The sequence below is a fragment of the Manis javanica genome, chromosome 2 (assembly GCF_040802235.1).
Source record: "Manis javanica isolate MJ-LG chromosome 2, MJ_LKY, whole genome shotgun sequence".
Taxonomy (NCBI): Eukaryota; Metazoa; Chordata; class Mammalia; order Pholidota; family Manidae; genus Manis; species Manis javanica.
In genome coordinates, this window is record NC_133157.1 from 78,808,666 (window position 1) to 78,823,016 (window position 14,351).

The 14,351-nt window shown below is 41.4% G+C and overlaps 1 protein-coding gene across 2 annotated transcripts in view; it reads right to left on the bottom strand.

Moving 5' to 3' along the window:
• Window positions 1-14,351, bottom strand: part of RASEF (RAS and EF-hand domain containing) — an 80,714-nt gene that overhangs the window by 40,403 nt on the left and 25,960 nt on the right. For both annotated transcript variants that reach the window (XM_036991330.2, XM_017677799.3), the window contains exons 2-4: window positions 9,853-9,999; window positions 6,618-6,708; window positions 2,629-2,724 (exon numbers count right to left, since the gene is read on the bottom strand). In XM_036991330.2, the coding sequence (XP_036847225.2) occupies window positions 2,629-2,724; window positions 6,618-6,708; window positions 9,853-9,999 (334 nt within the window). The remainder of the gene's footprint in view (window positions 1-2,628; window positions 2,725-6,617; window positions 6,709-9,852; window positions 10,000-14,351) is intronic.

Here is a 14,351-nt window from a genome sequence, read left to right on the forward strand (position 1 = left end):
GGAATATCCTTAAACGGAGAAATGGGAATTCTATCAGTCTTCAATTTTCAACATTGTACAACTTCATAAATCACTGAACTACATATAACCCATAAGGATTTGAAAATCTGCCTTAAATAATTTCAACATTTGAAAAGGGGATTTGAAACAATTGGGAAGGTCTTTTGGGAAACTATTAAAATGGTAAGCAATTCAACCCTCACCTTTTTGTTACATCACATAGGAGTCTGGACCTTTATATTCTCCTAGAACTTTAACGGTTCTTAACACTGTCTATCCTACATTATAATTATTTATGAATATCTTACCTTTCCTACTAGGCCCTAAGATTTTTAAGAGCAGAGTTGCTGTCAGATTCACCTATGTTGTTTTCACTGGGATTTCAGGAAATCCTTACTACAATGACTGAAACCAGTAAAATTTAAGTATGACATGAAGCCAGAGACACCCACACGAAAGGACATAACTACACCCAGGAGCTTCGCTTGCTGGCTGACTTGTTATATGACCAGATTAAATTGGCCGAAAAGCATCTATAACATGGGCAACAAAAATGTCTCCCCTATCAACAGTTTATACCTCCTGGGAATTTGAGGGATCTGTGGGTTTCCACTGAGTATTTGTGCATTGAACAAGTGAATGGCATATTTCGTCAAGCTTAAGTCTAAGTCAAAGTCAAAGTAACTGAGCACTGGACTCTCCTCCTCTTGCCAGATGGCACCAACTGAAGGTGCTCACACAACTAGGTCACAACTGCCACATGTCTGACTGCAACTGAGAAGACTCACTGGCTATAAGATGCCTGATCATCTCAGAGGAGAAAAACTGGGGGAAATACTAGTTTCTCAGAATCAGTGGCATAAGGTAATGGCAATTCTAATAAATTTGTAAACTCCTATAGTTCTTTACAGCCTTTAATGTACTTGTATATAAATAATCTCTTTGTCTCTTGCAGAACAACCCTATTAAGCAGGCAGGAAGTCTGGTGTAAGAGAGAAAGCACCGACCTATAGTAAGACCATTCCATTGCTTACTTGTTCTGTGACTTTAAACAAGTTATTTCACCTCTCTGGAACTTGGTGTCCTCACCCATAAAAGTAGGATGTTTATACCATCCTCACAAAGTTTGAGAATCAGATTTTTCAAATTATGAAAAATAGCTCCATAGAATATGATATTGAAACATCAGCTATTATGGCTAGCCATAATAGGACAGTTAAATATTGATCCCATTTTGCCTACAAGAAACTAAAGATTAGAAAGATGAAGCCAATGTCCCAGTTCTAACAGGCAGACCCCAGCACAGTCACAGTAGGACTTGGGTCTCATCACCTGTGACTCTGCTCAGTGCCTGTTTGGGCTTCATCATATGCTGTGCTGGGGCACGAAACTCTGTGAATCTTCTTGCATAACTTTCTCTTAGGCTAAAGGTCTGGGAAGACATGGAAGTAAGTGAAGATAGTGATGAGAAGAATCTGTGACTTTTCCATAAACAAGGGATTGGTCCATTCAGACTCAGTAACACAAGCATCGTATGTATAGTCTAATGGCCTTTGGAAAATTAGATAAAAGGTCAACATTGATAACAGTTTTCTCCAAAGGCTAAGTCACCTGGGGTGAATTCTTAATAATTCCATATGTCTAAGCTGCAATAGCCTCCAAAATACCAGTTAATCATCACATAATCTTACTGCATATAAACATTGGAAGAAGCATTAAAGGTGATCGTATGAACAACCAGAGAAGCAAAGTGCTGTGCCCCAATTTCACAATGCCACTTTTTAGGGGTGATCATTTTTTCAGTATCCATTTTCATTTTAGCCAACATATTTCCATTATTTATGGAGACAATCCACATGCAAGAAGTGAATCCAGTGCTGTTCTGGAGACAATTGGTACCAGAAGGTGGGAGCTATTTTAAGCATCTCTTCCCAAACTCTGCATTAGGTGATGTTAACATGGTAGCTTGAAATCAGTCATGGTGGGAGTACTTATACCATGTAAATTGCCAAGTGTTAACAAAGCCCTCCCTTTGCCTCCCACCCCAGAGCCAGTTGTTAAACATTACCAGCACACCACCGAGGGCAACATACCCTACTTATCAGAAGCCAAATAGAGCAAAGACCAAAACTCCATCACACCTTTGCTCACACTTCAACAAGTTCTCTCCCACCTCTTGTTGATCAGGGGCCTCCTAGATCTGGAACTTTCTACACAGAAGAATATTCATTTCATTTAATAAACATTCACTGAATACCTCCCATGTATCTTGCAGTAAGCTGTGGACAGGCATACAGGAATACATGATGAGGAAAGAGCTCTACTACTGCTGCGAGCGGACAGTCCACTGGACACATGGGAATTGAGGGCGTTTGGCTGGTGAAGACCTCAGAAAAGAAAATGGGGATTTGATGGAAAGCTGTTCAGGGGGTCAGAAATATGCAAAAGACAGGTTAACCTTGGAAACAGAAAGGACACCAAGGGCCCTTAAAAAAAGTCTTCACAGGAGTCCAATTTGACTCTGAAATCTGATTCTATTTCAATACAATCTAAACACTTCAGTCACTCATAACTCAGACACACTGATACACTGTGGCTATTCCTAAAAGTCTAGATGCCACAACCAACCTTTTTGAGCTTCTTTATTGTCACTTGTAGATCTCCTACTTCTGTTTCATACTGACGTCTGAGGTCACTGAGAGCTTCCTCAGCTTTGCGTTTTTCCTAAAAGGAAAAAATATATATTTTACTTAAAAAGGTTCTTCAAAATCCCATAAGTGAGAAAATTTTTGTGTCAAACTAAGGCTGACACCAAAGGGTGGTAAAACAAAACAAATGACTTCAGATGGACAGCACTTCTGGAATTGAGCTATAAAGGGGAAGGAGCTGCGATCCCATAGCCGACACCCCACCTGGAGGGACACCCATGAGACCGCTACTCACTTTGCGACAGGGGCTGCAGCACGCTTATTAGCTGATTTAATTAATTGCTGCCATAATTAATTAAGAGATACGGCAATAGCCTGGGGCCCCAGTGCTTGCCAAATCCCACCACATCATCAGGACCCTGGAAGGCCTGGCAGGTTTACCCTTTTTCCAAGAGCTTAACACCTATTCTGAATTCAAATCACATCATCAGCAAATCTCTGTGCAGAGTGCTTCCCCACGGGCTGGCACTTCTCCAGTGTGTCCCGCTGGAGCAGGGATGGCAAGAGGGCACCCAGGAGGTCAAGGCCTGAGGCTCCCATGAGTCCAGACATCTTTGTTTCCTTTTTCCCTTTACAAATTATGGAACTTTACATCCTATGTTCAACATTCAAGGAAAGTTCTACTTTAACAACCCGTAAACTGACTATACACGTATCTGCTGATAGGCCTACTGTGTACAAGGAATGGCCCCGGGCACAGGGGAGCAGAGCAGGAACACAGATTAATGGATGCTCTCATGCATCCTGGTGGGGAAGACAGAAAGCAGATGATTTCAGGGAGTGGTACTAAGAGGATAAAACAGGGAGATGTGACAGGAAGTGAGCTGGATGGGGGTAAGGTATGGCCTCTCCACAGAGGTGGCGTGATCCCCCCATCTGAACAGCTGCCTGAGTTACAGGGTCTTCCTGCCCACTGACTGGCTGTCTAGCCAGGACAACTTACCTGGTGCCCCCATTTCCTTACTGGATTATTATGAAGATTACATTAAATTATCCAAGTAAATTAAGTAATCCATATACATTAAATGTACTATGCTTAGGAGAGGAGAAACATCTTCATGCATGGTAACCTTTCTCTAAGCGAGTATCTTGGCTTCGTCCAGCTTTACAGGTGAGACAACAAGTACTGCCCACCTCATGGGTGGAGGAAGGCAGTGAGGGGCTGATTGGGCAGCCTTCCTGGCATCAAAATGGACTTGGTTGCCACGAGGCAAATCTCTTCCTTAAATCCATGGCCACAACCCCAAACATAGCAACTTCTATAGCTTAAAAATATTTTATGCAAAGCTCTGTAAGGGAAATTATCACTATTGAGTTCTTCCCAATCCTAACTTAAAACAGGTAGGTGCCAGGAGATCAGAGAGGATGTCATTTCAGAAACACAAATGAGAAATGGTAGTGGTTCAGACCAACTCATCACAGACTTCCAGAAAAGTGAAACGGGGGCACAGTTCCCAACTCATTCTATGAGACCAGCATTAGCCTGATACAAAATCAGGCAGAGACATTTAAAGAAGACTACAAACCAATATATTTTATGAGCATAGATACAAAAATGATAAACAAAATTAAGCAAAATGAATTCCATAACATATAAAAAGGGTAATACATCATAACCAAGTGAGGTTTATCCCAAGTTTGTTTTAATACTAAAAAATCAATCAGAATAATTCACCATATTAATATTCTAAAAAGGCAAAAAAAAGGTGACCATTCCAATTAACACAGAAAAAGCATTTTTCAAAATCCAATACCCCTTCCTGATTAAAACAAAAACTCTTATAAACCAGGAACAGAAGAACATGCTCAATTTAATAAGGGCATCTAAGAATAACATGCTCTGGCATCATACTTCATGTTGAGACTGAATATAGACAAGGAGGCCTGCTCTTATCACTATTCTTCTTTTAACCAATACCAAGAAGGAAAGCAAAATAAATAAAATGATCATCCAGATCAGAAAGAGAAAAGAAAAACTGCCTTTATTCATAGAATACATAACCATCTACCTAGAAAATCTAATGCTCTCTACCAGAAAAGCTACCAAGTATAAACACTGTAAATAGTTGTACAGGGCATAAGACTAATAAACCAAAATCAAATGTATTTCTATATATTCATAATGAATAACCAAAAATTGAAATATTTAACAACACTGTTTAGAGTTGCATTAGGAATAAATTTGAGAAAAGACTTACAAGATCTGTGTATTGAATACCATCAGGTTTTTGAATAAGAACATTCAATATATTATTAAGATGCCAGTTTTCCCCAAATCGATGCAATGAAGTCCAATCACCACAATACAGACATACATACAGTACATATATCCAATATTGTCCTACTCTACACTTTAAATACATGCCTTTTATTGTATGCCAGTTATGCTTCAATAAAGCTGTTACAATATAAAAAAAACCTAACTGCAACCATGGAATATACACTACATGGGCAATCGGAGTCAAGGTTAGGAAGAAGTGACTAGAGGACTAGGCGCATTAAAGAGAATGGGGGGACTTTGAGCTTTGCAGAATTTAGGAAAGTGGGGAGGACTGGAACAACAGTCACCAAGGCAAAAAAAAAAAAAAAAAACAGCTGGAGGGAAAGCTGACCAGACCAGAGCCGCATGGTGAAGAACCACAGGGAGCCAGGGAGCCGAGGTGAGCCACATGTTATCATTAACAAAACATTAAGTTATAAGGGGTGGGGGGCCATGGTAAGATTTCCACTACAAAGTAACAATCTGAAAAGCACTTTGGGAGAAGAAACAGTGAGACTACTAGCACAATACACGTGTGTTGATAAGTGCTTGGTGAATGAATGAGTAGAGAATAGATGGTGAGAAAAAAAGGCAGAAAAAAATCTGTGATTTTCCTGTTTTATACTACAAAAAAAAAAGTGCTCATAGAAGAATGGGCTGCCTCTTGCATTAAGCTGGCCCATGGGCTCTGAACTACCTACTCTATTGAATATGACATCAAGCAGTTATTCAACCTGATATTAAGAGAGGAGACAAGAAAGACCCCCAAAGGCATTTATGTGACAAAGCAGTTTAAGGGCAAAGAATCTGAAAGCACTCAAGTACCCAGAGCAACAGGAAAGAGCAGGCTGGCAACACCCAGGGGCACCCCCACACGTCAGGCACTGCTAGGCAGACAAGCCCCTCATCAGGCTTACTCCCCGTGAAAGCTGGAGGGTGGCACTACCCCATCCTAAAGATGCAACAACAAAGGTCAGAGCTTAGGCTGTATTTCCAGCGTCACCTGCCCTCCACAAAGGCAGAGCCAGGGGCCAAACAGAGGCCAATCAATGCCAACACCCCAGCCTTCCCATTCCATTTTGCTGCCTCTCGGAGTTAGCAGGCAAATGAACACCAAAAAATACAGAATGTTCAACCTAACACCAAGCTACTCAAAGAAATAAGTCAATTTTCTATTTTCAGTAAACATTCATCACCTAAATATATTTCTTCGATAAGGAAAAAACTTAATTGGTCTTCTGTGCAAATCACTGAAGGCAGCTTCCAACTTTCAACTACAAGACTTCCTGTGATGATGGATAAAATACATTAAATTATAAAACACCAGAGATTGCAGAGAGAATTTTAATTTTGCTGTAATCTGGATTTCAAGTTGGCAGCGGAATTGGGCACGAATAGTGGAGCCACCCTGTCCCTGCAGGTGGCTCCGCCTTCTCCCTGGGGCCTCAGCTCTTGAGCCACCTCTACAAGGAGGCTGTGGCCCCGTGGCCTGCCTATCCCTGTCTATCACACACTCTCTTACCCACACCTGCCGCTATCTGAATTATCCACTTTATTTAATGACTTGTGTGTGTATTCTCTCTCCCCTTACCTGCCCCCAAACCACCACAACTAAAAATGCCCTGAGGGGGCTGGTCCCACAGACTCACGTCCTTCCGTGTCTTGTGCTCCGCGGCCTGAATCCTCTGGTCCATTTCCTCCTCCAGCTCACTCAGCTGCATGGCTGCCTTGTCCTGGGCTCTGGAGTTCAAGAGCATGTACACCTTTTCGTTACACTCTCAGACGAATCGTAAGAGAAAACGCATCTATTTCAAGCCCTCTATCTTACAATGACGAGAAACACGCCATTTAAAATAATATTCCCTGTGCCTTGCACATAATAAAACGAGATAGGCAATTTGACCATTTGGGTGGAAAATGACATTAAAACTAGATATTAAATAAATGGAGTAAATTAGAATAAACAATATTAAACTAGATTGTGGCAAAGAAGAGATAAAGATACCAAATCACTGGGAAACTCCCTATAAATCCTGAAAATCCTTTTAGCTGCCATGACAGAGCCACAACCCAGGACAAAAAAAAACAACTACATAGCAAACAGATGGTTTAGGTAGGATTCTGAAATTTTATTATATGAAACACACAGTGTTCTATGCTACAGTTAAAAGGGAAGAAAGGAAGGGATCTCAACAATTATTTTTAATAAGTTCCCTAAACTTCTAGAATGTAGGTATGGTTACCAGAAAAATTCTCTTTCTTTTATTAGTGTAATCAATAAGTCACACCTCTCTGGAGGCAGAACATACTATTTTGCCAAAAAGTTAGAAATGGGACAATTTCATTGAGAAGAGTTCCAAATAGTTTTATTTAGCAATTGTCTAGTATGGAGACATCTGTCAGTTTACAATTGTTGAGACTTTTTGATCTCTCTCATCTACATGTCCAATTACCTGAATTTTCACAATCGTATGTGTTTCCCACTCAACTAAGGGATATGAGACCTGAAAGCAGACACCATGAGATTTACAGTCAGTGCACTGGGACCAGTGGCATGCTGCTAGCAGTAAGCAGAGAACAGGACCTCAATGTAAGAGATCCCGTCTGCCAGTTTGATGGCATCTGACCATCCTACCTGCTTTCCACTTCTTACACCTATGCAGCACAGTCCGCTCGTTCCTTAGCTTAATTTCTAAAGTTCCAAACCAGCATTGAGGTAGGGGAACAACCCCGAAGTAAAATTTCGAGTTTTGTAACTACTTCTGCTCCTTTTTTCTTTGTTCTTACCTTGCAGCCTGCTGAGGTCACATCAACAAAGTTTGGAAAGTCTGTTATTTCTAGTGTGTTTATAAATACTTGCCATTTGATGTTTAGGAATTATGTACCTCCAAAGCAACTTTGTTTTGCTTTGTTTTGTGTTTTGGATCAACTTTGTACAGAGCTAAGCCACATATCCCTTCTCCCTTTGTTAGGACCATTTTTCCGGCCATTCTTTCTAGATATCCAGTCCCAAACATCTGGGCATCTGGGACTGCTCCTGAAAGTGTTCTTTTCTACCTTTTTCACTTCTGACCCTTTGTTTTATTTTTGGTAAACCTAGGTAGTTTATAACAATGCAGTGTTTGCCCCAGCAATTTCTACTTCTTAGTAGAAGGCTGAGTGTGTGGATCCACTGTAACCTAGTCCAGGACTCCCATCAGGACACAGGAACCCATTCTTCAGGTGCAAGGGCACAGCAAAAAGATAGAGAACCTCCCCAGCCAGCAAACAGAGGTGAGGGTGATGGCCCTTAGCTGAGAATGCAAAGGGCGCTCACAGCAGTTGTTTAAACACTGAGAGACAGAGGAGCCTGTAGGAGGTCCCAGGCTCCCGTCAGACACTAGCTCTGGATCCCACCCAGGCGGCAGGACAGAACCACTAACATAACTCAATGGAATGTTGCGCACTAGTCCACAGGGTGGGGGCAGCAGCCGAGCTGATGAAGAGAGCTTAAAGAGTGTCATTCTTTTTCCCTTCAGGGTTTGCATGGTGCTGTCCTGAAAGGTCATGTGAGTGTGTGTGTGCCCCACATACCTGTGTGGGGGTGTGTATGTGTACCTGTGTGTGTACATGGGAGTCTGTTTTCATAACACTGGGCATTCTAAAAATGCAATGGCATGTCTGCTAGTCACCCCCATCCCATAATGCTCCACAGAATGCAGAGTTCCAAGAACCACCCAATTATCCTATTGAAGGCCCCTAGCAGGCAAGCTGGAGGGAAAGGACCAGAGTCAGGACCTGGAAAGGTTCCTAAGAAACCTCCTAGGAAGAGTTCAACTCTTACATGACTCTAGGCTATCAAATAAGTTTTATCTAGCAGCAACATTTTAAAATGCTTTTTCTTCTACACGTGAATTCTCTTCAGTCACTCCAAAGGGTCAACTAGTTACATCATTGTGTTGAAGGGAAGAATACAGAGAGAGGGCAGCCCTGCCTGGCCGCATGCAGACAGGGCATCCTATCAAAGCAGCCATTTGCAAGTCCTGAGCAGAGACCCATGGGGTGTGCAGCATACTTGGAGCTGCTGAAAGAGCAACTGGCAGTGAGAAGCATCTGTGGAGCAGAACAGCCAGGAATTGTGACAAACAAAATACCCTCTTTCCCATTAACGTCAAAGGAGTGTTGTTCTTCCAGGAAGCAAAGAGGCTGATGTTTGGATTGCAACACATACACATTATTCTTTTGCACTGAGTTGCTGTTAGAACCAGTAAGATACCCTACATAAGCCAGCTCAGTACAGCTCCTGTAAACCATATGACAGTAAGGATTCAACAATTTTTTGGCTTTCAGTTGGGGCCGGGTGGGGAGAGCTGAAGAGAGGGAAAGACCCAGCTGAGTGCCTACCGCATGGCAGGTGAGGGGCAGGGGGCTTCACCCACTACATCATCTATCAAGTCTCAGCCCCCGGAGGATGTGGATATTGATGGCCTCACCGTGCAGACGCAGAAGTAAGACTCAGGGAGAGTAAGTAACCTGCCCAAAATCTCACACCTGTCAGTGACAAGGCCAGGCTTCAGATGAGTCCTGCCCGCCGCTCTGGATGAGCTGTTTCCTGCATGTTTCAAGGGGCTGGATATAAGGCAACAAATCTCTTTGAGCTGTTGTATGTGAAATTATTGGCCTTGAAGAGTTTATATATTCGGATCACAGTGATCTATGAATGGACTGCTGGCTGACCATACAAAGCACTGCCCTCATGCTTAGTTTAGAAAGCTCTAGATTCCCGAGATTCAGGAAGTCCACCCATACTGTAACGTGACAATGCAGCTCAGTTCATGTACCACCCGGGTCAGAGAGCCAGCTAAAGGACTCCAGGTGCCACTCAGAAAGCAAAGACCTCACCACCTTTTTACTGCAATGGCCAGGTTTTCCATTTCTGTGCTTTGAAGTTTGATCTCACGGATGAAGTTCTTTATAACATGTTCATAGGGCTGAATTAGTCTGGGCTCCACAAGGTTGATGTTTTGATACAAGGTACCAACTTGCTCTTTTCTGCCAAAAAAAAAAAATTGAAATTAAAAATTAAATTGAACCAAGTAAAAAATAAAAAGGCAAATTTTCAGAATACTTTTAGAGAAGAGACAAATAAGTAAAGAAATAAAGAAGAAAAAGGCAACAATGGATTGACCAGAATGGAGGTGAGATCTCAGAGAAGGGGGGGTGGGGTGCATCACCCTCCACATTACTGTTTTCACAATGGAACAACAACTTTATTTTGTTTCCAGCTTTACTGAGGTATGGCTGACAAAGAGAAATGGTGTATATTTAGGTTGTACAATGTTATTTTATTTAAAGCTATAGAATGTGATGATTTAATATTAAAAGATGAAGGCCTAAAGGGCATTGAAATGAACAGGGAGGGATTAATAGGGAAGGATTTTTTTTTTTTTGGTCACTGCTGGTTTTTCTTGTCTTCAGTAGAAAGGCAAATAGAATAACATAAAAGATGGTAACAGTAAACCAAGTACTTAATAGCATGTTCCACCAATCCCTAATAAAACATACTTTAGCCTTTATGATCATAAGAGTAGATACACCCATCATCTTAAAGTCAGTTAAAAATTACTTCATATAGTCATATTTATAGAATCCTATATATAATATACATATCTAATATATATAACATTTTTATATATTATATATAATATATATAATATATTTTCAAAAGAAAATTGGTGACTGGGCAGCTGCTCTGCTAGAGGAAAAAGGAGTGAGTCCATGAGGCTAGTAGGGCCCTTGACTCAAGTTAAGGGGCTGATGTGCTATGTGGCACAGAGGGAAGGGCTTGTGAAGACAAGGGGACAAGGTAGCCACCTGCAGGCCAAGGCGAGAGGCCTCAGAGGGACCAGCCCTGCCCACACTTGGATCTCAGATTTCCAGGCTCTAGAATTGCAAGAAATAAAATTTTGTTGTTTACATCACCCAGTCTGTTATTTGTTACTAGAAATACCCAGGCAATCACAGCGAACAATGAAAGACCCAAGGTCACACTGTGACCGAGCGGCTGAGTTGGGATTCAAACTCAGGCTGAGGCTGGAGACCACATAATCAAGCAAAACAGTATATTGCTTCAGAATTGCGTTAAACAGCTGAATCTTGGCAAAAGATATGGGATTCAAAATCAACCCACAGAACTATGAAACATTACAAAGCAGGAGATATATATTAACCAGGATGCTTAACTAAGCATGGCCTAAAGGTGTGTCCACACAGCTATAAACTCCCCCTGGTTTGCTCTTATAAACTACTCAATCTGTGAAGAGGCCAATTATGATAAAAGAACTGTTCAAGTGAAATATTATTAATAAATCTGCAGGAGTAAGTCCCTTTATATGATAATATAAGACACAGAAAGCTGTCACCATTCCTTCCATCAGAGCTGAGTCCAAATACTTGTTGCAATAGTGAGCCGTATTTACTAGAGAGCAGGGAGGGAAAACACTCCACTCTTTGATTTTCCCATGTAATTTCAATGCATAACAGGATCATAAATGCCTCTGCCTTTACTGACTGCCAGTAGGATACAAAGCATAACACCTTCCTTGTGAACAGCAACCTGCCTGTCAGGGATGGCCATTAAGATACTATCACCAAGTCCTTGTTTATTGGCTAACTGCACGGCAATGAAATGTTCACAAGTTGGATGTCTCAGTAGATTCTCTTGCTTTCTGCAAATTTCTAAAATAAGAAATAAACATAAAGATTTGCAAATTCTCTTGCATCCTTTGCTGGTCCTGGCGTTAATACATAGAATTTCAGGAATAGTTTACAGTGATGTGTACAAATAGATTAACTATAGAAAATATCTGCCACTATCTGCCACTAGCAGAAAATCTGTTCCATGGTTAACTGTTGTGCCACAAATACCCATCTGTCCTACTTCTTTAGGGCACACAGAGAAAGCTGACTTCCCAGAGTCTCAGGCAGGTACACTGGAACCATGTGACATTAGAAAAAAACAAAACAAAAATAAAAAATACTTTGTTGTAACAAGAGATCATACCTGATTTACCTGTGTAAGATTTACAAGGTGTGTCCTGCACAGGCAGCCTAACACCTGTGGATTCTTCAGCTCAGCACACTGGGGCCTTACTAGGAGCCAAGACAGTCTTTTGTTCTGCTCCTGTGAGTACAGTTTCCACCGGCCTCCTGGGTGTACTGGTTCCTGACGTCAAAGTGTAAACAAGCAGAGATGGCACAATGCTATACACGCAGCTGTTTGCATCAGAACCTGACCCAGTGTGGCACATGTGAGTGTTGAGGAGAGTTTCACGTAGTGACAAAGCCTGGAGCCTTGTATCAATCTCTTATACCCATAGCCTCATCTAAGGCGATTACACCTGGATTCACAAACACTATGCAAACCTGTTTATAGGTATACATGACAAACACCAGGTAAAGATTAAGAGTCAGGTTGTATGTTTTAGTCAAGACAAAAATAGTTTCTACTTCTGTGCTGAGAGAGCCATTAATGCTATGCTAATGTATGTCTGAAAAAAAAGAAATGAAATGCAATCAGAGAAAAATGCACCCTGAATCACCAACCAGTTTTACATGTTTAAAATCCAAGCTTATTCATCTTCTTGTTCAATAAATTACAAGACTGTTCATATGAAAGATGGTGGTAATGGTTAATTACCGATCAAAAATTCACAACTTAAAATTTTTTAATGATCAATGGGAAATAAATTTTTAAATTACAACTATCCCCATTGAAGCTGAAAAGGATATTATGAACTCAGAAGGACAACAGGTATGCCTAAAATGTGTAAACTTTTTAAAGGTCACACGTTTTCATAGGATTAACTTTTTATTTAGAAAAGAACATCTATATCTGTGTTTATGTGTTTCTAATGTAGTAAGAATGCCAGGACACCTCTGGTCTCAGGAATCTTGCAGGAAATAGTCAAGAGTAGAAATACCACTCCACATAAAGGAACACAGTGACCCAGTAAGGCTGTTAGGAAAATTATCCCTTAGATTCCAAGTCTTTCTGCTTTAAGCATTAAGAGAGATAGCTGCTCACCTGCTTCTTCAAACTATAAGTTACAACATAGACCTAAACCCAAAAAGGGTTTTCTATGAGCAAAAGCAAACAGCATTAAATGCCAATGTCTACATCATTCTAGAAACACCTAGGCAACCACAGTGAACAATGAACAATGAAAGGCCCAAGGTCACCACAGTGACTGAGCGGCTGAGTTGGGATTCAAACTCAGTCTGAGGCAGAGACCACACAACCATTACGCTAACAGTTTACTGCTTCCCAATTGTGTAAAACAGCAAAAGACATTGGATTCAAAATCAACCCACAGAACTATGAAACATGACAAAGCAGGAGATATGTATTAACCAGGAAGCTTAGCTAAGCATGGCCTTAAGGTGTGTCCATGCAGCTATAAACTCCCCCAGGTTTGCTCTTACAAATAAACTGCCATAAGAATATTGACACTATGACCCTAACATCTGGGCAAACATCCATGCCATCCAAAGGGCACCATGTTAGATCCTGGACTGAAATGCTAAGGAGCTACTAGGTTCCCTCCCTCGGGAGGCTCATTGTGAAGGTTAAATACAAGATGCTGACAGTAGAGAGCAGCTGAACACGGCCAGGCCTTGGCAGCTCACCTAAAGGATGATCAGATGTCAACCTGGCAGGAAGTGGGAAAAAGGTGAGGTGGGTAGCCTGTCCCGGGCACCAATAACCACAGGCTAAGGGAATTGGGGCCCAGGGGAGGAACCAGCACTTCCTGTAACTGGAAGAAGCTGGTGAGGCTGGAGAGACGGAGAGGGGTTGAGAGCAGCAGATTCAGATGTGGACTTGGTGGGAGGAGTTAGCAGGAGCCCAGTGACTACACAGGGGCCTGAAGCCCAGTAAAGAGATGGGAGGTAGGTAGCTATTCTGAGAGGAGGAGAACCCACTGGGAGGCTTAAAGGACAAGATGACATCACCAGGTTTGCATCTTAACTATTCCCATCTTCACAATATTTTGGCTGAAGCAGAGAATTAAGCAATGGATTTCAAATCAAGTTTGCAGAGATAAAGGTACATCTAAATCCACTGTCATTTAGTCCTGAAATTTGCAACTTCAGGAGTTCTCACTAGCTTCTACTTTCCTTTACTATAGAATATGTATAATTATGGACCACTAAAATGTAATAGTACAAACAGATCAATGGCACAGAACAGACAACCCAGAAAGAGACCTACATAAACACAGTCACCTGATCTTTGATGAATGAGCAAAGGTAATGCAATGGAGCAAAGATCGTCTTTTCAAGAAATGGTGCTGGAACTAGGCTTCCTTTTGCAAAAGAAGTAATATAGACACAGAATTTACACC